Source organism: Suncus etruscus, chromosome 14, assembly GCF_024139225.1.
Source record: "Suncus etruscus isolate mSunEtr1 chromosome 14, mSunEtr1.pri.cur, whole genome shotgun sequence".
NCBI lineage: Eukaryota > Metazoa > Chordata > Mammalia > Eulipotyphla > Soricidae > Suncus > Suncus etruscus.
Window position 1 is genome coordinate 46570925 of NC_064861.1, and position 27876 is coordinate 46598800.

Consider the following 27876-nt stretch of genomic DNA (forward strand, 5'->3'; position numbering starts at 1 on the left):
AAGAGCTTCCCTCCCTTATCTGTACTTTCTATTCCCATGTTTTTGGTCACTGATGGTCAATTGCAATCCAAAAAGTTCATATGCAGTAAGATTATTTTGAGAGCAAGAAATAACATTTCACATATATTTTATTATGATACATTTAATATTTATTATATTATGATCATTTGCTATGGTCTAATTACAAAGTTTATCATAGAAATGTATGTAGAGAAAAATGAAAACTATATACAAATATATAGTACTCAGTAGTATCATCCATGTAAGATATCTACTTGGGATGTTGGAACATATCTCCTAACAAATGGGAGGGGACACTGCTGCATTAAGTGCAGAGGAAACCTGTGTGAAATGAAAAGAATTCACTGGAAATGTGTGAAAACTCTTATATATATTTCTCTAGATTTTTTAACTTATTTCTTCTCACTTCACTTCTTGAAGTCCTTCTGAGTATTAGTGAAAACTAGCTACTAAGGAAAAAGTTCTAGTAGGATGTGAATATGGTTTTCCAGAATAATGCCTCCTTCTTAAAACCACTGTTAAGTTCTCTAACCTTTCTTCCTTCTTCATCTTTTCTAGCTTGTGCCACATCTTCTATTCACAACTCAAAAATGTATGTTAAAAGTTCTGGCTTTAACTTACTCTTTAAATACCAAAAAATTGATGATTCCTTCAAGGGTCCCCAGATTACCATCTGCAGTTCCAATGAACTGAGTTCTAGCCTTCATTTCAAAATCTTATCTTTCCCCTGGAAGGGGGTGCAGATTAACTTCTCTCTGAGTGGATCCCCTCATTCACTGATGTTCATACCTACTCTCAAAATTATATCCGACTTACTATTTCCTACAACAAATCAGAATGAATTTGGAATTTTTTGATTCCAAGTTTTGTTGATTCTCAAATATTATGAGAATCTCTTATTTTCAATGCATCACTAATCTTGTACCATGTGCCTATTTCTTTTTTTGCTAAAATGAAAACACTTTCTAGCAAAAATCTTTTCTAACTGCTTCTTTTTCTCTGATCCCCTCCTTAGTAAATGTGTTCCATAAGTAGCCACACTATGTTTCTAAAGCAAAATTCTGCTTATGCTACTCCTCCATACAAAGAATTAATCACTGCCCATCTACCAGAAGTCTTCCATGTTTCAGCCATTTCCTTATTGTCCCATAGTCATGATTCACTAAAAGGACCTGTATTTACATTACTCTTCACCACTCCCTCACCAGAATGCTGGCCTCTCTCTTCTGCCTCACAAACTTTTATGTATCCTCTAAGACCTAATTCAAATATCACCTTCTCAATAAAGTCTTCCTCAAATCACTCTCACAAGCAGAATCGATTACAATCTCAGCACACCAGATACATCAATTATACCACTAATCACATCTGGAGCTAGTTTTAAACATTGCTATTTATCCCCAGTGGGGAGTCCCATAGGCAGTAATTCTCTTAAAATATTTGTAACACCAGAATCAAGTAACATGCCAAGCACAGAGTAGGTGCTCCGTACATAGCGACTGAACAAAGAAGGAGTAAATGTACCTAACCAACATTAACCAAACAGAATGCTTTTCTAGGCAGTTGGAGAAAATCATAGACTGAAATTAGGTCTTTGTTTCCAACTATGCATATATAGATAAGATACACTTTCCACAACAATGGCAAAAATGTGAAAATGATAACTTTCTACATGGTAAACATTAACCAGGGTCTAAGATTGTCAAAACTGGTAACAGTTCAGCCAAGTAGCTGGAGAAAACTACCCACATAGACATTTAGTTAGAACTAGAGTAGTTTATAAATAGCCAAAGTCAATGATAATAAAATCAAGGGACCTAATTTTAACAATCTAAACTTAAAGGGACCTGTTATACTGGCAGGCCAGGGGGCAAAGGGTGGTGGTATAGGATGCGCTCTGGGGCCATTGGTGGAGGGAAGTTGACACTAGTGGTGAGAAGGGCCCTAACTCATAATCAAATTCTACTATGAAGGTATTTGTTGAACACAATTTTTTCAATACAATAAAATTTTTAAAAAAGAACTAGAGTAGTTCAATTTCTAAAAGGTTTGGTACAAGCAGACTGGAGAAAGCAACATTAGTTAAAATTCCTACTCAATATTTATAACTATGAAGATTTCCATTTAAATATACTTTCCCCCAAGGAACCAATGGGTAAAAGAGTGAAGAAGAAAAAAATAAATCATCAGTAGACTTAAACACTACTTCAAATCTATGAAAAAAAAAGCCAATTCCAAATCCTCTGGAAGGTTGCAAACTAATTTGAGCAGCTAACTTACTCTGTTGGACTCATCAGCATCCTCTTCATTGATTGAGCTGGAAGGGGAGGGAGTGGCTGATTTGCTGGCTGGAGGGGAAGGAGAAGTGTGGGGCAGGCTGGCACCTCCCAAATTCAACCCCAATTGGGTGCTGAGCTGAGACTGGTTGATGGTTGTTAGCTGGGTAGGAGGCATTATCCCAGTTCGAGCAGCGTCAGTCATATGGACGATGGACCTCATGATCAAGGAGGGATCCTGGCGGTACTGAGAAACTTGCGTGTGACTCTGATCCTGACATAAAAGAAAAGCAAAGGGGGAGAAAGAGACACTTAGTTTTTCCACTATTAGTATATTTTTTGTTAGCAATTTCTTCCACAGCCTGATCGTGTTGCAATTTTGATAGTTTACTCTGTCCCAAAATGATGGGCTCTGTGAATTTATTAACTGAGGTCTACTGGCAAATAGTTGCAAGATCAAAACACATATTATCAAATCCAGTGTATGTCATCATAGAACTGTCATTGGGTACTCTAACAAACTAAAGAAACACCAAACACAAACACAAGTAAATGTTCCATCCTTTTCAAGTGGACAATATGATTTGCCATCCTCTCACACATAATTCTGGTTCCATTCCCTTTGGCCTAGTCCTGTAAGCAGGGAGAATCTATTCTCTAGTTGACCCTTCTAGAAAACATACAACACAGAGAGGATGGGCTAAAATAATTTAAAAATTAAAAAAAAACACACACACAGCAAACATCTGTTTGCTTCAGGGCACCCTTCTGTAAAACCCTCTGCGGTTAACTAGAAGGTCATTTTGATTCAGAATTACATTGTCAAAGGCATCTGGAAGTCATTTCATGTCTTTTGAATTGATATCATTTTTTTCATCTTAAACCTGACTTTTCTTTTGTTTGACTTACCATGGTTTAATGTACTAATGGTTTTTAAAATATATGTAAAAGGAAGAGGTAAAGATCATCAAAGTGAACTTTCTCTGTAAATTATTGCAATGAATTCAAACAGTCTTCTCTGTTTTGGGAAGTCATGGAGAGATGTTAGAGCCATTGTCACTTATTTTTTTTTATTTTCAAGGATTCAAAAATGAAGATATTCTTTTTCAAATTACTTACTTTAAGACTTTCATTTAAAGTACGTAAGCCTTTGATTTTATTGAAACCAAATTCTCTGACTCAGAGTGACCTAGAATCTAATTTTATATATAAGCCTATGAATTCTTACTGTTCCTCTTGAGTCTTTCAGATAAGACTTGTTCTGCTCTCTATGAAAAAAACTGTATATGATCAAATTATTATTTAATTAAAGCAATGGGTCTCTTAACGTTAAGAAAATATTGCTAAGAATCATTCATGTGGTGCTGGGGATTGAACTGGGGTCAGCTGTAGGCAAGTTAAATATCTTACTGCCTGTACCATTTCTCTGCTCACATGTCCTAATTTTGAATAGCATCTAGTACACACTTAGCCATTTCTTCTAAAAATTACTTTGAGCTCTGTTCTCTTTTCTATATTCTTTTGAAATTCAACTACTACTTGCTTACATCACTTCTGCCCTACAACTTTTAGAAACTATACTGTTTTATTCTTTGAAAACTTGGGGGGATATTGTGTTACACTCACAAGTTCTCAGGGCTTATTCCTAGCTCTGTACTCAGTAAGAATTCTCCTGGGAGTGTATGGGACACTAAATGCAAAGCTGGAATTGATCTAGGGCTGGCCACATACAACACAAAAACATATCCCAAATACTATCTTTCCAGCTCTTTTCCAATTTTTCTTTTTGGTTTTTGGGTCACACCCACAGTGTTCAGGGGATACTCCTGGCTCTATGTTCAGAATTGCTCCTGGCAGGCTCAGGGGACCATACGGGATGCCGGGATTCAAACGTTCTGCATGCAAAGCAAATGCCTTACCTCCATGCTATCTCTCTGGCCCCTCTTTCCCAATTCTTAATTTTACTTTCTATTCATGTCTTTCATAGTGCCTTTTTAGAAACCTTCAGACTTGTTTCTATCAAATGGTTTCACAGCAGCATGTATGGGCAACTTCCATGGTTTAAATATGTATTTTAAATCTGACTTATAATAATAAATGTATTAACTGGCAGAGACATGAAATATCATGATCTCAGTTACACAGCTTTCTCAGAAGAGGAGTTACTTTGCTCTTTTGTTTCAATGCCTATTAATCAGCTTGAAGAAATATTTACTTGACACATATATACTTGACAACATTTCAGAGCAATCTCATGGCCAAAAGGAAGGTCACAAATATATTTTCTTAACTTCGTAAGACTTTTTAGAATTTACCTGAAATTTACTACTTAATTTTTGGATCTACTTGCTTAAGAGCTCCTACTGACAGTTATGTTCGCTATAATAAAAATATTTACTGTATATTTTCCATGTGCCAGAAATTATATTAAGTATGACATGTACTTTCCAATGCAGTCCTCTAAATAAGTAGTAACTTCCTGAGTTAATAGTATTATACATGTTCTTAGATAAGAGTGATTCCTCTAGTCTGGGGCTAGTTAGTGTTTGCTTGATGGAAAATCTGTTCTCGAAAGTCATAGTGTTCAATGACATTGGCTTGTATTGACTACAGATGAATGAAGGGCCAGGCTCTATTTTACTGTTCAAATGAAGGCAATTTCACTTGCTTTCTTTTGAACTTAAATGAAAGGTGGGGACAGGAAACTACTCCTATATTACAGTGGTGGTAGGATCTTGACAAAACTTACAGCCACTAACATATAATCTTCAAATCCAGAAAACAACTGCAAGCCCATTTTCCTTATCTCCCATAATACAACATATCAAGTTTCTCTAGAATATTTTCAGGTAACTTCTAAATCATATAATCAATGTATCCATTTGTGTGAGCATCTTCTATAGTTCATAATGATTCAATAACTTTCAATGATTGAGAATTACAGTATAAAAAGATTAATGGTTAAAGTATCTCTTTAAAAATTAAAATCTTCTAGAGTACCAATTATTAACAACTGCCTTAGGGAGCATGGCGACCCTTGACAACTCTGATCATTTTCTATTTAAAAAAATGGAACCTTTATATGAAGCTTCCTTTGATCTTATGATTCCTACTTAAAAAGAAAAAGATGTCAACTCAATATAAATATACTTATTGAGAACTTACTGTGCTCCAGGCTAGAAAGGCCAATATACTAAGGTTCACATATTTGAAAACTAGAAAATTACCATGATTCTTTTAAACATGACTTTAATTAAATACAATTTAGAATGGAATAATAAATTTACTGTGACAAAGTATAGGCAAGAATAATTTATATATACTCTCCAAAATAGCTCAAATTTTTCCTAGTAGTAAAGACATAAGAAAATATATGAGTAACAATATACTCTAAGAACTTTAATACGTTTTTGTAAATCATTACCTCTCATTTATTAAAATTAAGTCTTTGAAATAATCACTAAAAGGCAAAGAAATGACATAGATTACCAGGGATTGCCATTATCAATAAGAATTGAATGCTGATGTATTTTTTTATTTCTTTCATAATTTATATTTTATTATGTAGGGTTGGTTACTTGAAGAATTTTCTAAATAGCTCTCCATTAAAAAATGACTCATCCTTCTCTCCTTTTCGGTCTCACTCACTTTTCTAATTAAGATTAGACAAGAAGTTTTCAACCTAGCCAGAAATGACATTTTGCTTTGGACAATTCTTTATTGGAAGGAGCGTCCTGTGCTGAAGACATAGGAGGATGAGGCTTCTGCCCACGAGACACTAGTAGTCCTCTCTCCCACACCAGGCTGTGCCAATCTCAGTGTCTTCAATAGTGGCCAATGTCCATTGTGGGGACAAAATTATTCTCAAGTGAGGACCACTTAACTGGACAAATTGTTGTATTGATCCTGACTGATCAAAAGGTAAAGGCAAATGGAATAGAACAATGAAAAAAGAGTTACCAATTAAAGAGCAACCCTTTGTTTGTGAAGCCTGATAAATAGACCCAATAAAATCTGATTGTACCAGAAGTCCCACCTAAATGAATTTAACAGTTTATTAAAGGAGCAAAATTAAGCCAATTTGAGACAGCTTCTAAGCTCAGCACCCATGGTCTACATGTCTCCAGGTGCAAAAGCCTTTTAATAGAAACTCACAGTCTTCTCCCTCCCCTCACTTCCACAGATCTGTCATCAGCTGGGAACTCTCTAGACTGAGCTCCCTATAGTGCTTCTGAACCTTCTCCCCCATCTCTACCATTCAAACTGAATGCTTGTATCATAATACATATTCCCTTCATAAATCAAATCAGATGTATGGAATTTGCTTATGATACAATGAAACCTCTCCACCTAAATGGGAGTTAGAAAGTTTAAGATTCAAAACTCATATTTTGAAAATTCAAAAATCGTTTGCTGTGAGGCTGGGAGAAGGGAATGCTTATGCTCCATTCGATAGAAACAGAAAACATGCAAAAACAAGACTCAAAGTAGCAATAACTACTGCACAGCAAATAAACAGATTCTATAAAAGCAACTAAAATGTTAAATATCAATTTATTTTGAACCTCCTAAGCGGTGTTCAGGGTTCCTATGACCATACCTGGCAATATGTAGCCTGGTTACTATGCAAACTGAGGAGTCAATGCTTGCTTGTAGCCAGAACTCCAGAACTATACTTGGCATAGGGGAGAGCAGGAGATGCTGGAGATCAAACGTGGGGCCTTTTGCATGCCAAACATGTACTCCAGTCCTCTGACCTAACTCCCGAATCCACAACCAAGAAAATACATTACAGGAAAGGTAGCTACTTCTGATTACTTAATGTAAGGGAAGTTCTCCACAAGAAGCTGTATTGATACCTAAATGTTAAAGGAAAAATCAACCAGAGATAGAAGGAAAGCAAGTTTCAGGCAGAGGAATTAGCATGTACAAAGTCTCAGTGGGCAGAACTAGTTATGTATGAGAAATGGAAAAGAGGCCAATGAACAAGGAAAAAAGACAGGAGAAGAGTGAATGTAGCAGGATTGGGTAACAGAAATAGGCAAGATGATAAACTGTAAAAAACTAAGGAGTACTTTCCTAAGGAAATGATGCACTGAGTTCAGCTAAAAGAAGTAGATAACACCCTAAACCAGAATACTAAGTAGAGAGAGGATCCTAAGCAGAGAAGCACATGTGAACATATCTGGATATGAGGAAGAACATCAAAAAATGAAGAGGCCAATTGTACTGTGTCAGGAAAAGCAAGGTTGACTTTCAAGCTTGAGAGGCAAGTAGACCATAAAGTGGTAGGTCAGGGATTTTATTTATTCATAGTTGCAGAAAGACACAGTTGAAAATGTAAAGGTTTGGTACAGGGATAGAGCAATAGTACAACAAATAGGGGGCATTGCAATACAGGCAACCAACCTGGGTTCATCCCTGGCATACCCTAAGGCCTTCCAGGAATGATTCCTGAGCATTGCTGGGTATGGCGCAAAAGCAACAAAATATATATAAAATGAAAACTTGGTACCAAGTGAGATTATTTATTCTAATAGATAATAACTGATTGTGTTTTCTGAATAATTATCTAGTTTAATAAATTACATGAAGGAGAAAATCTGCATTTGGAATTACTATGTTTTCATACCTTTTCTCTACCATTTTAAATAAGAAATAGCAAAAGCCCAACCTAGAAACTTAGGCATATTCCATGTCTTGATTGACTGTAAAGCTCTTATATTCTAATCTTGAATATATAAGAACAATCCATCGACCAATCATAGTCCCAGTTTTTTGTTTGTTGTTTGGTTTGGTTTGAGACCATACCCAGTGTGCTCAGAGGGGGTCAGGGTTCATTGTGTCTGCACCCAAGGATCATTCCTGGCAGGCTTGAGAGACCAGATGGAGGTACTGGGGAATCAAACCCTGGTCACTTGAGTGCAATGCAAGCGTTTTACCCACTGTACTAATTGTCTGGCCCAGTGTTTCATTTTAAATATCACATATCATGATTGCTTTTTCTTTTTTACTCATTATAGGGGTTCTCACTTTTTATTGGCACTGGCTTTATCACAAAGAAAACTTTTCATTAAAATAGGCGAATTGTTTGTCGCTAAACAATCTGATTTCGTTTCAATATAACCCAAAGCTCTTAATAGAAATATATATCCTCACATGTAAACCTAGGTTTATAAGAAGTTACTGCAACCAAGCAAGTGGGTGAAGAGAATGGGCAGGCCCGTGAGTCCATGAAGTGCTCTGAACTGAGAGGAAGAGGAGCCTTGTCTCTGTTGACTAATAAGAGCAACTCAATAAAGCCCAACTAGTTTGTGCATTTCTTAGTGGAGAGAGTGTTCAGCTGAGACATGTTTCTCTCTTCACCTGATGAATGTCTTTTTGTCTCTTTTTTTTAAACAGGAAACTGAGAAATGGATATTTCTGGTAGTAGCTCCTCATTTTCTTAAATTGCTTGAAACTCAGTCTCTTTACTAACCATTAATCACTTGAGTCAACTGTTAAAATAGAACTTTATATTTAAAAGGAAATGTTAAATTAAGTTTCCCAATTTAAAATGTAAAGTTTTTCTATTCACAACCACTTTTTACTCATAATAAGCAAATGCGAGCACTGCAAGAAACACCTCACAACCTGATTTGGTACTTTTTTTTTATCACTATGGCCAAAATTTTCACAACTTCCCTGTCATTACTGTGACTGTGACAGTTACATTTGACTGTAACCCTCAGTTTCACTATGGGCTCAGATTCCATCCCTGGCCCTATGTGAACCCAGGAAACATTGTTGGGAGTTACCCCTGAACACTGACCTCCTCTGAGCACATTGGGCATGGTCTCAAAACCAACCAACATACCAAAAAATTGGAACTATACTTGATCAATACATTGTCCAATATATTCCAAGACCAGAAAATAAAAGCTTTACAGTCAGTAAAGACAAAGGACCGGCCTAAATCTCTGGTTTAGGCTTTTTATTTTTCTTATTCAAATGGTAAAGAAAAGGTATGAAAACAAAATAGCTCCAAATGAATATTTTTCCCTTCATGTAATTAAGACTGAAATAGCATTGCCCAGTGAAAAATGTTCTTTCTAAGTAATTCTGTACATTGTATTACCATGTCCACATTCATATAAGAGATAAGGGTGAGGGCTGAGAAGTTGTCCAGATTTAGTCTGATCTTCTGTTCTTAGCTAATAACACTTTATCTTCTCTACACAAAAAACTATTTCAGCCCTGGAGTAAGAGGCAGATAATGCATGATAACCACATATGTTTCCAAGTTTTGTTGGCTTTGCTACCCCTTTTCAAGGAGAAATATTATTCAATGCAACCCCTAAAAACTACCATTAATTGAACGCACTAAAAGTGTCCCAAAATTGCACCTGAGGCTACTTTTGCCTGATTGCAGCATCCCCCCTCCCTTATTCCAAAGGTGGGATCTCTCACTTTGGAAATGTTGTGGACCTAGAATATGAATCAATACCTGGGAGGGGGGAGTTATTTTTGCTTTGCACCCTAAGTAGCACCCACCTACATGTCTTATTGTGTTGATTCCATTTCTTTTGCATATATAAGTTATTAACTTTTACAATAATGTCTTATTTTTTTGTTTTATTGTTTGTCATGATTGGGGGACATGCCCAGTTGTGCTCAGGATTTACTCCTCCTGGATCTGCACTCAGGATCACTGTTGGCAAGCTAGAGAGAACCTATGGGGGTGCTGGGGAATCTTATACACTAGTCACTTGAATGCAATGCAAGCATCTTACTCACTATACTAACTCTCTGCCCCTGTGTTTTATTTTAAGTATCCTACTTATTACAGGGGTTCTCACTTCTACTAGCACTGATTTTACAAGAAAACTTTTAACTAAAATAGGCAAACGTGTTTCATGTACTTTTCAGATATGGAAGATACATTAATTACATGTTTGTAAGTCTCTGTAATAATCCAATATTAGATTTTCACAATAGAAGACAACATCTAATTAAGAAGTAAATAGCCCAAATATATTAGAGTGTGGCTAAATGCATTTTTACTGTGCCAGGTTTTTAATCAATATTTCCTAAGAAATAAAGCGTGTAAGCAATTATCAGTAATAAAATTTCTTTGTATTAATAGATGACAAGGAACTACAAATATAAAATTCAGGCTAATCATTTTATGCTCAATTATTTAAACATATTTTATTGCCATGTTTAGTTTTTATTCGAAAATTAGTCAACAGTTATACCAGCTACTATATTCCTAACCCCAATAAACTCTCGTACAAATATAGTTATGCCAAATCCATACCAATGATAATTACAGACCTACTTACCACAAACTTTATATTCTGGAAAATATCAGCACTGAAATAGATCATTTTTACTTAATGACTACTCTCAGTATTATAATCATATATATTTGCTTATGAATGTTTTGCAAAATAAGCCTTCATTAAAGTTAATTAATAGTTTGTCAGCAAAACAAAACTTTTAAAAGTTTATCATAAAACATTCAGTGGTGTCTTATTGGTATACACTGTGACTACTTTGTTCTGCCATGGAATCAGTTTCATGTTTATTTTATGCAGTCCTAAATTAAAGGTCTAAAGAAGAAAGTTTTATTTTTACAGTGGTATATACTTTAAGTCCACTCCACTGACTTCCATTTAAATGTAATAGTCAAGGAATGTTCTTAATAACATATAAATATCCTTTTTACTTTTTCATGCATCTATATATCTGACAGAGTATTTTTGGGAACCCAGTGTGTTTTAGCCCAGATACCATTCTAGGCTCCGGCATGAAACAACCAATGAGACAGGCCAACTTCCTGCCTTACTGAAGGGTATATTGGGAAACGCCAGAAACAAGCAAAGGAAATCATTTTAAATTATAACAGGTTTAAATTATACATTAAAATACATTTAAAATATACATTTTAAATTATAACAGGTTCTGGGGGGAAAAAAAGAAATCATTACTAAGTAGAATTCTTCAAACTTGTTATACCTGTAGACTGGCACTTGTCTGACATGCTGGTTCATAGACTGGCAGTTATAACCAAGGTGGCAGACTTGGTTTTCAAGTTTTCTATACCATCAGTGGTCTATGAACAAGAAATTAAAAAGTAATCCTCACTTCCTTAAAATAAAGTGTCAGCCATACCCAAAGCTCAGGGATCATCACTCTTAGAAAAAGTAAGGAGCATGTGGTTTCAGGGATTGAACCTTGTGCCTTAAACATGCAAACATGTGTTTCAGCCTATTGACTTACTTCCCTGTTACCCATCCTCACTATTTATGCACGATCACTGGGAATATGAATGATATAAAATAGTGTTTCTACTCTCTTTGAGCCACAGGGAAATTATTGGAGGAAAAAAGAGAGTAGAAAAGTTAATCGAACTATACATCAATACCATAAGAGTTGACGCTAAAGTAACAATTTAAACTAAACTATGAGAAAAAAATAAGAGATAGATAAGTTAGCAATTAAGGTGATTGTATTGTGCACGGACAACTCTAGTTTGATTCCTGGTACCATAAATGGTCCCCTATGCAATACCGGAATGATCTCTGATTGAAGAATTAAAATTAAGTCCTGAGCACTGCTGAGTATAGCCCTCCAAAAAAAAACACAACAACAACAAAACAAAAAAAGCCAAAACAGATAAACAAAAACATTAAATATTATAGATCAAACAAAAAATCATGCACTACACTTTCAATAGTTAATTGGATAAAGTAGACATTTAGAACACATTCCTACTTTCATAGATGACCCCCAAATTTAATTTTACCTTGAAACCAACATATGTCTGGCATCAACTGGTATTTATAGATTTATATTTAAAAGTTATTTTAAAGTTATTTATGCATGGTACAAGGCCATTTGTTCCACAAAGAAAGCTAACTAAAATATGACTATGGTACTTCCAATAGGCAAACATCAAGGCACAGTAACACTTAAGTTAAACATGGCTCTGGATGATAAGCACCTTTGAAGATATAATCAATCTGAGCTTTTCTATTGCGTGGAATAGATACTGGTAATCTAGAAAAAACTGATATAGTATTATCAGTATTAATCATGAAGAATAATATGTGACATTTTCTTTAGTAACTATCTCCTGTAAATCATTATGATTTTATATTCATATTCTCCAAGCAGATCCTATTCCTTCTGAATGGAATTTTTGCTGATATGTCACATATTTTCTAGTGCTAACTTAAAATATATTTGGACCATAACTTGGCCCAAAATAAACATTACCAAAGTAATCATTCATTTTGTATAAGAAATTGTCAGTCCTCCCAGTGGCTAAATGGTAATCATACTGTGAAATTTTGCTCTGCAGCCTATATTGACAATGGCGATGAACATGTTCATAACAATAATAAGGGCTTGTTTTAATAGAACGTTCCACGCATTAAACACATTAATGACCCATGAAATAACTGTTTTATCTGTAACACATTAAGCAACATTGCTAAAACAATGTATTAATTGAAAGTCTGCTATTTCTCGTAATGCAAGATTTTTTAAAGTACAAAACTGGCACAAGAGCCATTTTGTAAAATCAAAAATAATTCAGCTTTAAAATTAGAGCCATACCAAATAACTCTATGAAAAACAAAAACCTCTAAACTATGCCTGGTAATTTTAGATGCATAATTTTGACATAATTCCATTTTTTCATAATCAAAAGTAGTATTTATCTGACTTATAAGTTAATAATTGTATATATTTTAATAACTTATTTTCTTCTCTGCATGCATACCTTTTATAGAGCTTTTCACACTCTTTTTCTCTTTCCTTAAGAGGTACAGAGACCAGGTACACTCAAACACAGTAACTCTGCTTCCATTTTTTCCAATTTTATAAAACTATGTTTGATGTTATAGAGCACAAGTGAAGCATTTTCTATACACATGTGCTATCACAATTAAATTCAAAGCAATATCAAATAGAAAATGTCAGTCCTCTAAACATGAAACATAATGTATGAAAAAAGCATGTGAATTATCAGTATGTTTTATAAATTCTCTTTGGGGGGACATAAAAAATATCAGACGAGAGACAATTATTTTACTGTCTGTTTCTTGGATATCAAAGAGAATTTTGAAATTCATCAAAGCTAACCTTCTGTTATGTACAACAGGCTAAGCTGAAAAGAATGTTAACAAGTTCAATTTTCATTCAATCAGCACTACTGCTCTCTGAAATGTTTCATTGCAGGAAAGAAATAAAAATAATCTATATGGTAATTATGAGGATGAATCCCCCAGTAACTTTCAGCTACATGAAAGGTCAGTTCTATTCAAGATATTTTATCAGTCCCCTGCACATACTCCTGTCCTGTCATTTTAAATCTGAACAGCATTTTATTTTCCCATTTACAGCTACCTGCAGAATTAAGTACTTAAGCCAAATAAGAAAAAAAAAAAAAAGAAAGAAATGTTGAATGCTGGCAAAGGCTATAATAGCATAGAGATAAATCGTTCAGCTGCTCTCTCTCAAGCCTCTAGGGCTGCAGATTTTTCTTCTCCTGGTGCACTGTGGGTATTCAAAACTTGTTCAACATGATTTCATTTCATTTCAGGCACTGCCTGAGAAAACTAAATTACAGAATCAATCATACAGAAGGTCAGAGTGAGACTTCATTACAAGTATTGCATGCTTGCATGAATATCTTTCATTTATGACTGACCCAATATGTCACAATAGCTGTCTAGTAAAAATAATCCACTTTCTGAAATTGATGTACTACTGATGTCAATGCTACTCAGCAGGCTGGGCAGATTATAGAGAGGTGTTAAAAAAAACGTTTGGAGCACACATTGTAGTTTGGGGGGTGTTTATTTTTTTGAATTGCAATCTTTGTTGATTCAAATAATTTTAATGTACAAAGACAATCCATATGATCAACCAAACTGACAATGACTACTAAGTTTAAGTTGCCAAGTGCATTCTGTTTTAAAATATACATACCTACACCAAGCAAATCAAGGTTGTTCTTTGAAGTCACATACATCTATATTCAATTTTTCAACATTTGCTTTTGACTACTAGGGCAGTATTTGCATATTTTAAGATGTAAATGTTAGTCGTTGGATTCTTTTTTTTAATATTCTGCTTTTGTTCCTGCTTTCTGTTTTTAAATATAATGGCATAAATTTAAGGAAGATCAGCATGCCATGCTTGTTGCCAACAATAACCAAAAAAAATGCAGCTAATCAGTAATTTGACAAACTGTCACTCCTTATAAAGAAAAAATCCAATGAAGCTCTGAGGAAAAATCCTGTTTGATATAACACAAACAAACTGGCTTTTCTTCTTATATGATAGTCTTAATTTACCATAGCAATCCTAAACAGACAAGCTATATTCATTTGGATAATAAAACTTTTATGTGTATAAATAGGAAATAACCAATGCATACTGAGAGGTCAAATGCATGATGTATACAGTATTACTTATTATTTTTCTGGTGACCTTCCTGAGGGAAATCTCCCAGGAGCTGCTCTGGAGCATTATGATGTAGCTAGCCAATTGGGTACCCGGAGGGAGATATAGAAGAACCTTGACGTAACCTATTTTTAACCATGCCTCTAGCGATTCTGAATTCAAGTTTATAGGTGAACATGTCAGGTAGTACATAGAACAAAGCCAACGACACATTGTATTCATCATAATTCTGTCCTAGTACATTTTGTTTTTTCCAACATTTGTGATTTAAAATCCCATGACATTTCTTCAAGGTGAAATTCGACTAGAATTTTCAACAAGATTAGTTTGTTGAGATCCAAAATAAATATCATTCAGGTTCAGAGAAACTTCAGAAAGCCACCAATAAATGGGATGAGGTTCATGACATAATCTCATGACAACAGTCTGCACTTAGCTAAAGTACTTAATACTTTTAAAAATCAACAAAATAATTCAACTGCTTTAGTGATTATGACTAGCAATTTACTACAAAAGCAGCATTAAAAATTGAGTCCTCTCTCCCAACTCAGGTCTGAAAGCATTGTTCTTTAAGTGTATGTGAATATCATAATTATTTTATGATTCCATCTTTAGTTCTTTCCAATATAGTAAATTCAATTGACCATGAAATGAAATTTCATAGTCAAAATGCCTCCTTTACACTTTTTTATAGCAGCAATAACAGTTTTATAGCTTTAAGGCAAGGTAATTCATCAGATGTTTAATTTAAAGGCAGATTCTTATATTATTAATAAATATTTACCAATTTAATAAAGTACACATTTTAGCATGCGTTATATGGTCCTTTAACTATTTCTGCAACTTAAATGAGCCTTGCTGAACATCTATGAATAATGGTGAACCCTGGCCAACTCCCTTGGTGTCTATACACCCTTTTTATTTTCATCGTTTTTGAGGCACAACACTGCAAAGTCGGATTCTAGAGAAATACACAACAGAACCCTCCATTCCAGTGTCAAAGGAACAAAAGTGTAAGAAAGTCCACAGGAAACAATTATTTGTGATGGTGAGGAACACTTATGAATACTTAATGACCATTTCCCGACTGTTCACTGCATTCTTTTCTGACAAAAAAGTAAAAATAAAAAACCCTGATGCTCAGCTCAAACACAAAAGATCACAGGCAAAGAAAATTATGTTGCTGCAATCCTATTTAGGAAAGTAATCTTATATTTCAGGGAGCACACTGAATCTTTGTACTGCTAATCCACTACATATTTTGCAATCATCTGTTGTTATCTGGGGAATTAACAATGAAACCAATAAACATCACTGGCATGGTCCTAATGTGCAGAGAAATATGTAAACAAGCAATAGGATTTGTTCTTTGCTATACCAACACATCTGCTTCATTTTTACCAGGGTTTAAGAAAAACCCTATAAACTATTAATCTTGTTTTTAAATATCTACTTAGGACTTCACTTAGAAACAAATGCATTTTATAGTATAGTAAGAGAAAAAAAATCCTAAAAAAAGAGTTTAAAATACTTAAGGCAGATTTACTCTGGTGATTGTTAACTATAATTGCACACTATGAAAAAGAGAACCAAAATGATTGCATTGGTAATCTGGGCTCTGTGGAGTTCCTTATTCTATGTTTATGACAATTAGGTGTATTTCACACAATAACCTACTCTATACTTTCTTTCACTGGTTACAAGCAATTATTCTTTTATCCTTTCACTGTGTCACAGTTGGCTATTTCATTTGAGGTAAAAGCAAATTATGTATCACAAACATTATAGTGTAATCCAATAAATACAAAAGACCTAGGCACTTTGGTAAGGGCTTCGATTTCTAAAATTTCTCCTGGGCAACATTTCAAATTAAGCATAAATCTGTTAAATCAAAAACAAGCAAAGACTGCTTCTAAACCAATGACTTCAACATTTTAAAAATTCAGATGTTTTTTTAATCAAGTCAGATAGATCATATTGAATACATATTCTTTGTGACTGCCATGCCATCCATCAACCACCCCAAGACCCTCTTATCAATACCAGGAATTAATCTAGTACTTGTGTTTCACTAAGACTAAAAGAAAAACCCACATGTCCATGAAAAAATAAAAAAAATAGACATGCTTCTCACACAGACTTTCAGATCTTTGCCATGCAACATACAAAGAACAACAAAACAGTATTTTCAAGTAAAAATGTGGTGCCTACCATATGCAACCCACTGCTATGTAGCACGCCATCTTGTTCCACGAGATTTCTTGAAATTGTAATAGAAGGAAGATCCAGACTCTGAGGGGGGAACTGGGGTGTAAATTCACTTCCCTGGGAAGGCAATGGATCACTGAGGCCTTGAAAGGGTAGAAGAACATCAGGCATGCCCAGGGCGGGGTCTGACTCTGGCGGAGGCGTGATTGGGGGGATTTCAAACTCCTCATCCCCAAGGCTTGGCGTATGGAATGTCTGCTAAAAGGAAACAAAAATGTAGATATCTTCATATTTTACTCCGATCTTACTTCCCTTTGGGGTCGATGAGAGAAAACATTTTGCAACAAAATACTAGCAATATAACCTATATATTTCTCAAATGAAAACATCTTAAACACAGATTTCCATATAGAAAGTTTTGCTGATCATTCTGATTAAAGATTTAAGTCTCATTATCATATGGTTTTAATGGAGTATCAGTATTAACAGTTTTTTAATGTGTCCTTAATTAGTAACATCTGTCTTTGTTGTTAGTTGGAGCATCAGCGACATTAGATTTGGCTATATAACAAATTGCCACTTTATTGATATGTTAGGGAAACAGCTCAAGCTGCTTACATTAGCCACATGCTTCATAAAATGCTGACGACATTGTGGTGCACACACACAACATTAATCCAGAATTGAACATTACACATATTTACTTTCTGCCACAACATATAAAGCAAGTAATATGAAATTTGTGGCTTGCTACTCAAATTTCCTTATTGGTATAGTCCCAAGCGCAATGAACACTTGTATGAAAATTGTTTCTGTTAGCAATATGACATTTAATATGAGGATTATCAGAACTCAGACTTCTAGGTCCTGATGCTTATTCCTGAACTCTAATAAGGGGAGTATTTCTCTTCTGCATGAAAATTTTATATGTATTTATCAGAACATTTCTATCAGTCTTTAAATCTTAAAAACTTACCTATAGCATGAATGAGCACAGAGTTAAGCTAAAATAGATGTACTACCTCAATTGTTATCACCCACCTGATTGGTAAGCTAGCATTATATCTCAAGACTCAAATAAATAATGCACTATTTTCTATACAGCTACTTAAATGAGGCCTTTTGGTATACATCAGGGTTACTTTGTCACTTACGCACAACAAAGTTCTTAAAACTGAACCTGGATCTGGGGTAAAATATCAAGGCCTAGGGTTTATTTTTGGTAGAGTGAAGTTCAGATGGCCGAAGTTACAGCTTACTTACTATTTATACTATTTTCAAAAACTAAATTGGTGCAATGCAATTTGAATCAATTTTAATAGGTTGAGACCTAAGAGACAAAAAGTATCATTTTTCAAAATATCAACAATGATATAACATGATGACTTCTTGAGAAAAATAGAAACTTGAAGAAAAAACGGGCACTTTTTGTATTTACAAGGTGCCAATTGTTATTTGTTTTATACCCAAAATAAGAAAGTCAAAACGATGGAAGTTTAATGACAGAGCAACTGACCATCTTGGGGTTCTTAAATTCAACTACAAGCAACACATCACAGAATAGCAACATATTTGAAATGTATGTCTTATTTATTCTATTAATGACCCCCTGAGTTGGAAATTTCTCAACATGTGTACCCCGAGTTTTCAAACACAAAGGGATGAATTGGGCGCAAACGTGGTTGGCTAATGAACGTAACCCTATGGCTGCATTTGCCGTTATTTTGGCACTAATGTGGTCTAGTAACAGATGCAACTGTAATTTGTGACTCATTTGCTACCCCATTACTGCTTAATGAAATCTAACATATCACATTAACAATACGGATAAACACTCATTCTTGATATGTGGCATTTGGCTGTTTTCATTACCACTGTAATTAACACTTGAAATATTATTTCAATAAATATTTAAAGTACTTTAAAAATGGTCAGGGTAATCATGACACAGACAGAAAACATAAAGCAAATGTGTGAATTTTAGACTCAGAGTATCCTAGTTCCAGCAGTTTTATCTACAGGGCAGTTTCTATATGAAGGGAATTGGTTTCAGACACAATTTCAACTTCACAGATTCAAACCTAGAGTCTTCCTGAATGACTTTGCACTCATTAAAATGTTAAAAATAAATAAATTTACTTTTAATGCTGTGATAGGGAAATGAGGCACATGCTACCATGAAATGCAATAGCATTTGGGTAGGCTTTATTTTTTGCTTAAGAAAAGATTTGCACTGAAATTTTTTGATAAGATTACTACTAAAACTTAAACAACGAATGTTTTCTCCTAGGAAGTCAAAATTAAAGAAGTGATATTCATTTTTATTTTCATTAAGGAGATCATGTATATTATATATCCCTAGAGTTTAGTTCTTCTAAAGACAAATTAAGTTTAAGTTAGAATTCATTACATTATTATAACATGACTTAAATAATTAAATTAAAATACATACCCAAAATAATGCTAGAATCTTAATGAGCTTTTAATGAAAAAGTAATACATTAAATATGAATTTAGCATTCCTTGGAGTACTTAAACCCCAGATTTGTGAATTATAAAAATAGTGATGCATAGTAGTAAGAGTAAAAGAAAATTGCATTCATTTTTGCCATTAGATCAATAACTAGTGTCAGCTTAATTATGTACTTTCTATGAATACACTTTTTACAGATATTGACTTTCCAGTGTTTACCTTGAACATGTTTAAAGTAGTATGTACATGGTTAAATACCATCTGTACTGAAATGTTCAAAACATTTGTTCCTTTTGATAAAAATGCAAATCTGGAGAACTGTTGTATCAACATATAACAGCCAATGTCTGACACGGTGAATTATCACAGCTGGAATTAAATTGTCTCTGAACAGCTGCTGGCAGTAGAGCTTTCATCAATGTTTGATTCAAATGTAGAGGAAAAAAAATCCTACAGAATGAAACATCATGTTGTCCTTACAGATGGGGTTTGTGTTCATTATCACAAACAACACAGCAGCCAGTGCCAAATACTATTTCCTATCTAGGCTGACTTCTTGGTTAGAGAGATGATGGTCACTAAGAAATGATTAAGCTGTAACTGTCCTTAATTCTTGATTACCCATTTTTCCTAATAATTTCTCCAAATTAATTTCTTCCATACCACTTTCTTTTCTGTACCATCATTTATGAAGCCATTAAGAATTTCATTCTCAGGGGTCAGGCTAGTTCAGATTCCTATTTTTGAATGTATCTGGAAAATGAAGACTTTTTAGTACAGGAACCACAAGAGGAAATGTTTCATTTGGACCAATTTCACTTCTGTTTATTCTTTTATTCTTTTTTTTAATACTCAGGGGTTACTCCTGGCTCTGTGATCAGAATCCCTCCTGGCAGGGTATGGAATTCTGGGGATCAAACCTAGGTAGGCTGCATACAAAGTAAGTGTCCTACCCACTGTATTATCACTCCAGCCTTCATTCCTATTTTAAAGTCTTAAATGTCCAGAATATGTTTGTTTTGTTTTGTTTTTGTTTTGGGGTCACACCCGGCAGTGCTCAGAGGTTACTCCTGGCTCTACTCTCAGAAATCGCCCTCGGCAGGCTCGGGAGACCATATGGGATGCCGGGATTTGAACCACCGTCTTTTTGCATGCAAGGCAAACACCTTACCTCCATGCTATCTCTCCGGCCCCCAGAATATGTTTTTTAGGAAATTATTTCTTGATCTCATCAATATCGAGGTTTTCTTGAAAGCCAAGCCATTGAGACAGACACCATCCCTAAGTCAATACTAGGAAACAGCAACACAATGGCTTTTTTTTGCACACATAAATGAAGACAAACACAGTTATGTGCAATGCTGTTAGATTCTAACATTCAGTTTTATAACCAGGCCTTGGAATACTTTTTTCTTCTTTCAAGGAATATTTTCTGAGCCTCTACTAAGGACCAGATACTTCTATGCCAGTGGGAGAGAAAACAAAACTCCCATCAAAGATTAAAAAGAAGTACCATGGCAACTCAATAAACAAACTCCCTAGACACTTTTAAAAAAAATTATTAAAGGGCTGGAGAGAGAGTACATCAGGTAGAACACTGACTGATCCAGGTTCAATTTCCAGCATCCTATTTAGTTCCTGAGCCCTCCAAAAGTTATTCCTGAGTCCAAATCCAGAAGTAACCCCTGAGTACCACAAGGTGTGCCCCACCTCCAAGTTATTAAAATTCACTTTCAGCCTAGTTTTCAAAACAGCCTCCTCCCTGCTTATTTTTCAATAATAGCATTAAATACTTTCATATATTAATTTTAACTTGCATATTTTCTTTATCAAGTAGTCTGGTTAAATTACAAATGTTATGAAAAATCTATGGACAAGTGATAATAAACATTTGTCAGGTTGTTTTCTTTTCCCCCAATAGTCTCATATCTCCTCCAAAGTTGTTCCCTTGTGTTACACAAGAGAAATAAATTTGCTACTTTACTTTGCTTTCCACTTCAAGTCTTTCCAATGATCTTAATAACAAACAAAGCAGTTACAGACACATTAAGACAGACACTCACTCACCTCACTGGCTGCAAAGAAAGCGTTGTTTGCCTCAGCCATATTCATGTAGTTATTGTTATTTCCAAACTGAAAGAAAACAGAATGTTTTATGTTAATATGTAGCATAATAAAGTATTCCGGTGGTTTACTCAATACTCAATGGGATTTGGAAAGAATGCTGGTATTAGGAGATAAAAAAGGTGGCTTTTCTCAGACCAAATGTGAGCTCTGACAGAGGTTTCAAAGCACCAAGCACTATAAGATGGACCAGCACCCTTAGAAAATAAAGCACAGAGTTCCACTAACTCAAGAATTCTAAAAATAGTCTTGTTTCTCAATGAGACTAATAGTGAAAGGTGATGATTACAAACATTTGGCCAACTATTTACTTGTGGGTGTTGTTCATTGAACTGGCATTTGTCAGAGGTTGGAAAGAAAAGAGTTTCTTAGAAAATCACCTTGACACTTTTTTAAAAGCACGTTGGGATTTCATAGCTGACTTTTCAAGAACAGATGTCACAGTGTGGGTAGGTTAAAATGTGAATTATAGAAAATAGAATTCAATTCCCAGGACTCAAATTCTATTTTCTAGTAACAGGGTGTGGCATGAATATAAATAAATAATAAGACTAAAAGAAATTGTTTAAACCTCAACTAGAGCTTCGTACATATTATCTATATATCCATCAGAACTATTGAAAACAGTTGATATTTAATCTCTCACTGTAACTTTAAGTGCAAAGAGGTTTAAAAATAAGTGGGATTCTCTGAACACGGCAATTTTTATTTAATTTCCAAACACAATAGCCCATTCATACCATCACAAATAAGACTGTATCAGCATTTCAGACATAAGCTCTTTACTTTTTGAAATCTGTTATCAAAATGTAAAACTTGGAGTTTGGCAGAAATGCATTTCAGATTTAGATGGTCTAAGTAGGCACATTTTGTTGCTTTAAACATTCTATTATCAGTCTGGTGACATAGATAGGCTCTGCGAACAAAATTATCTGGAGATAATATTTTTTCCCCAAGATTTTAGAAGGTAAAAGATGCCTGTCTTTTCACAAAGTATAGCCTTTCCTGCCTTCAATGTATCAAATAACACAGATTTGGCTTTTAAAAGTTGAAACGCATATACCTACTCTCTAATATAATGCTCATAATTTGTATTATGCAAAAGGGCCATTTTTCTCAAAGACGAACATAGATAGATGGATAGATGGATAAAGAGATGCCGAAATAAATACTATACAAACACAGGCAAAGCTATGGGAGACCTAAATAATCCTCTCAATAAAATTGGCAACATTGATTTCTGAGGCTCTCAGTCCTCAGCTCTACCCCACAGAATGTGCGCACAGGCGTGGGATTGACATGCTACGTATATTATCATGTTAGGGATCCAAGAACTAAACAGGATTTATATGAAGGACTCTACTGATTCCAAAGAGCAATGATGATCCACAGATGCAAAAGCCCACTCTGTAAAATGACATATCAACACACTCTTGCCATGAGCTCTCAGCAAGGCTCTCAAAGAGCCCTTAGATTCTTAGGTGAATGTCTGTATGGGGACATTTCTAGAAAAGATGTGTCTGTTAGCAAAGAAGAACGGTCTTTATCTTGCTTCTCTGAAGGCAGGGGATGTCACAAACATGTTGTTTTTATGAATGTCTACATTACCAAGGTTATCCAGTTGTGAAAATTAAACCTGTATCAAGCTTCTTGAACCCAGCATACCTCTATAAAGTAATTTACTAGAAAAGATTTTAAAAGCCACATGTGAAGAGGTGGACACAGATGCATGTGGCTAGGTTGCCATTTCGCTATTATAATACATATATTCAAGAAAAATAAGATCTGCCTCAAGGTATTTTTGATCCTGGTATAAATCTCAAACCTCCCATTCAAAGGTTCTTTCTGGATCCTCCTGACAAGTAGCCCCACAATCTGTACTTCATGCACCAGTCCTGGCTCCCTGCACCTCCAGTCAGTCAGTATCACAACTTTAACGTTATTTAAATGTAGGTTTTGTTGGGGGAATTAGAAATCCATTTAAAGCAAACGGCTCATTATCAGAGAGTATTTTTTTTAAGATTAAACTCACTTATTATCTAATAGCACCTAAAACAACAAAGAAAAATAAAATGGCTATTAAACTAAGGGCCTAAACAATTCAAAAAACAAATTAAGCTTAGAGTGAAATAAGAACTGGGTTAGAAATCCTCTTCTGAACAGTTAGTATGCGAATGTAATTACTGAAGAAACTACAGCTAATCAGCTGTGAATTGTATCCATTAATTAGTATTTGCCCTGGAGAAATGAGAAAAATCAGTAACACGCGGGCGCCACAGTGCGCTGATGGGCTGCGCTGGCCATGCTGTGGTTAGTCAGGCAGGTGGCTTCAGTGGTCCACATAATTTGAAAAGCTCTCACCTGAAGTACTGAGCTGGAATTACAAAGCACTCCTTGCCTATCTTTTGTATCTATATAAGGCCTTAATTAATGGCTTTTAATTTGGAAACACTTGACGATCAGGTGGGAACCATTATAAATCATTTCAAATAGAGGCAAAGGTTTCTATTTGGTTTAGGGTAAAATAATTCCATTACATCGACCCCCTCCAACCTTAACTTGTTGCATGCAATGGTCTTTTTTTCCCCCACGTTAGTGGCTGGACTCTGCTTTTAGAGTGGCTATGGGCAGTCCCATAAACTAGGGATACCTTTATTTTAAATAGCTACTGTGGATTTTTAAACTGCCTTTTTTTCTGTTTAGTATAAGTATAGCTCAAGAACTATTTGGAACATATTCATGCTAATAAAGTATTCTCTGTTATCTGAACACCAAGGTTAAATAAGCATCGTGCCTTTTTATTTGTTCAATCTTACCCCTAATGGGATCAGGGTAAAAAGTTGAGGCATTTTCCATATGACTGATCTCATCCGAGCAGTGCCAGCTTAATTTTCTACATTTTAAAATGCAACCTGTGAATCCTACTCTGCTTATTTTGTGGAAGAACACATCTAACTTTGACAGAAACAGTAATCCTTTGAGGCAGGTCTCTAATATAATGACCTCAGAACAATTAACTCTAACTGAATTACATACCATTAAATTTACTTTATACTCTAGATAGCGGCATCAGTAAACACATTATATGAGGAGGGTAAAAACCCTCTAGATTCATTGAGAGGAAGGGGCCTTTCCCCCAAGGAACTAGCATTGCCTAGTCTGTAATAAGTACTTCAGTTTAGTTTGAAGAATAGGAGAAACATAGTAAACAGTTCAATTTTAGTGTCTTATAATCAGCCATTGTAACTGGAATCATTTTACCATTTAAAAATTATTTAAATTTAACAATAGTTTAAATTTTTAAATCATTATTATAATAATGATTATCATAGTTCAGCCCAGTGAAAATCTCTACATATCATTTCATTAAATTTTCATGAAAGGACTGAATGTAATTCATTTTCACAACAACCAGTTAGATAAGTATAGTTATTTTTCTTAATTTATAGATTAATAGATGAAGACTTTGGGATGCAATAGCACTGGCTGCAATTCCATGGTAGTCTTGCTGTGTGTCCCCTTTCACGTGGCAAAATCCATAGAAACGTGACAATTTCATTCAGTGATCAACTCCATTTTGAAACTTTATTTTTGTGGGTCTTACTCAACAGAATTTCTCAGAAGGTCTTTCAAAATGTTCAAGCAGAATAAAAGATTTCTCAAGAAAAAGGTACCTGTAGCCAAGTAGATTTGGGACCATCTAAAGTCCTCTACTGTGTCTGATTCATCACAGAAAATGATGCTCTAGTGTTAAAGGCACTGATGTTTCCTGCACTCCATCCCTCAGCATAAAGCTGGGGGCTAATATTTTAAAGATGTGTAAGTCACAGCTCAAGGCACAGAGATAGACAGAACAGAAGAAGAGATGACAAGTATCCTATTTGGAGGAACTTATCTTTTTCTACCACACTTCCCCTTGACCATGGTGATACACTTCCTTTTGTCTCCTCTTTCACACCTATAGGAATGTCATAATATGGGAAGTCTTTATTTAAGTATTTAATCGACAGTAATTTGTTTCCTATAATTCCGTCTAATAAAAACTTATTTTATATCCTGATATGGTGTATGCATTTTGTAAGGAAACTAAGTTTTTTTAGAGATACATTCTTATTCTTTGTCACCTTAATTTGGCCCATTTCAAAATGTATTACAGTTACTTTCTATGCTGCCCCTTAAAGAAGCCCTAATCAATCACAGAGGTTTTTCTAAGCTATTTCAAAATTCACCACAAAATATTTCAGGAACCAAAGCAATTGTACAGTGTGTAGGCTGCTTGCCCTGAATATGGGTTCAATCCCCGGCATCCCATATGGTCCTCAAGCCCAAGAGGAATGAACCCTGAGGGGCAGAGCCAGAAGTAAGACCAGAACAGTCAGGTGTGGCCACCAAAACAAACAACAAATAAAAAACCCACACCAAATATTTCAAATTAAACCACATTAACTAAGCACAGTTAAAGCACAGTAAACTGCTGGGAAGAGCATACAAAATATAGTAAAAAAAAAATCTCAACTGTTTTCAAGTGTTTTAAAGAGCATCTGTATATAAAGTGTCAACCTTGTACAGGGGCATTCATGAGACGTAGTGGTGATGATTGGTACTTTCCACTTTGATAGGCTATAATAGATGTGATCCCCAAAGATAGACTCCCCAAAGATATCATTATAAAGCAGAACTAAATTATTCTGCATGTCAAACTTCTGTAACTCAATAATTTCACAAAAGAACATCTTCATTGTACTTGGAGGTAGATTTGCTTTTTCTGCTTGAGGAGTAATTAGAGCTTTGGCAAATATAATTTATGAAGGACATCAATTAGAAAGGAACTTTGCAGGATTAAAAAAAATGTTAAAGACCCTGTGTTCATGGCCTATCCTAACGGCATAAAATGCCAAAGTAAATTAATGGAGATGGTTACATCTAGCTTACCCAGCAAAGACTTGGAAGAAATTGGAGCGGCAGAGACAAAAAACCATCTGTAATCACAAGATGAAAACTTTCGGGCTGTTGAGTCCACACCACATTATTTCCACTGAAATTATTTTAACATCCATTAAAGAACTATATAAGTTTCTAATAAAGCAGCTTTTAACTACAGAGTATCAAATAGCTAAATGGCACAGATTTAATCCATAAAAAAACAATAATTCTTTGAATTATCTTATTCTTCCCCCTTTTCCATTAGGTTTGTTAGCAGACACCATCCAATTTGATGCCTCAGTAAGGACATCTGTCAACTTGCTTACACAAATGAACTGTGCACAGTGCCTCAAGTGTGCCAACCACATCACATGATTGGAGAAGATGGTTCTGTATTTTTCACATTCTTTAGAAGGTTCTGGTTAACTAATACATGGCAAATAACTTACCAGAGTTATCAAATTTCAACTACTTTCAGTGGTAACCCATTGGAGAATATAAAGCCCCAAAGAATGAACAGAAGGATGATAGGGCAAATGACAATAATACTAAAAAGGAGTGAATAGACTATTGAAAGGTGAATCTAAAGCACCACATTGGAAAACAATGATTGATTCAATGAACAAAGACAGGCTATACCAAAGATAAAGGCAGCAACAGGATTTGAGAAACAAAACTTGTAAAAATTGGGCTGTGTAATTCTCTAAAGGAGCACAAATATATATATATATATATATATATATATATATATATATATATATATATACATACATATGCACATTTAGAAAGAATCTAAACATAAACACATATATATTCACATGCAAACATGACTTCAAATTATGTATGTACAAATAAGGAGTTTTGTATAGACACTGACTTACACTCATACATTATATATACATTAATGGGTTCAAATACATAAGATTTGAGGACAATAATCTTTTAAAAATATAATTTGCCTTTCCACATGCTAAAGTCCTCCAGATGTATCCAACTATTAACTTCCCTTTCACTGAGCATCACCATGCATCCTAAACACATGTCCTCATTTGCTCTTCCAAACTTGCACCCTTTCACACAGTCTTCCGTATCTCCTATGCTGGGACAGTGGCACAGTTCTAATGACACAGGTCAAAAAAAATATTACATATTTTTCTCTCTTTACCTTGAAAACTGTCAGGAGAATCTAGAGGCTCATATTTCCAATGGATCCTCAAACTGACCCCTTGTCACCATCTCCCTTGGATTCACCAGGCCATTTACTCCCTCCTGAAATACTGCCAGATACTTCCATGAGACCCCACTGATTCTCCTAGTTTTTCACTAATTCTTGCTCAGCTGAGAGTCAGAGACCCTTTGAAAAACCTAAGTCAAATCAATTACTTCATTCCT

The 27876-nt window shown here is 34.8% G+C and overlaps 1 protein-coding gene across 1 annotated transcript in view; it reads right to left on the reverse strand.

Annotated features, from left to right (window-relative positions):
* The window catches only part of TOX3 (TOX high mobility group box family member 3), a 118330-nt gene that overhangs the window by 11577 nt on the left and 78877 nt on the right, over positions 1-27876 (reverse strand). The window contains exons 2-4 of the mRNA XM_049786071.1: positions 21505-21570; positions 16968-17222; positions 2302-2571 (exon numbers count right to left, since the gene is read on the reverse strand). Coding sequence (XP_049642028.1) covers positions 2302-2571; positions 16968-17222; positions 21505-21570 — 591 coding nt within the window. The remainder of the gene's footprint in view (positions 1-2301; positions 2572-16967; positions 17223-21504; positions 21571-27876) is intronic.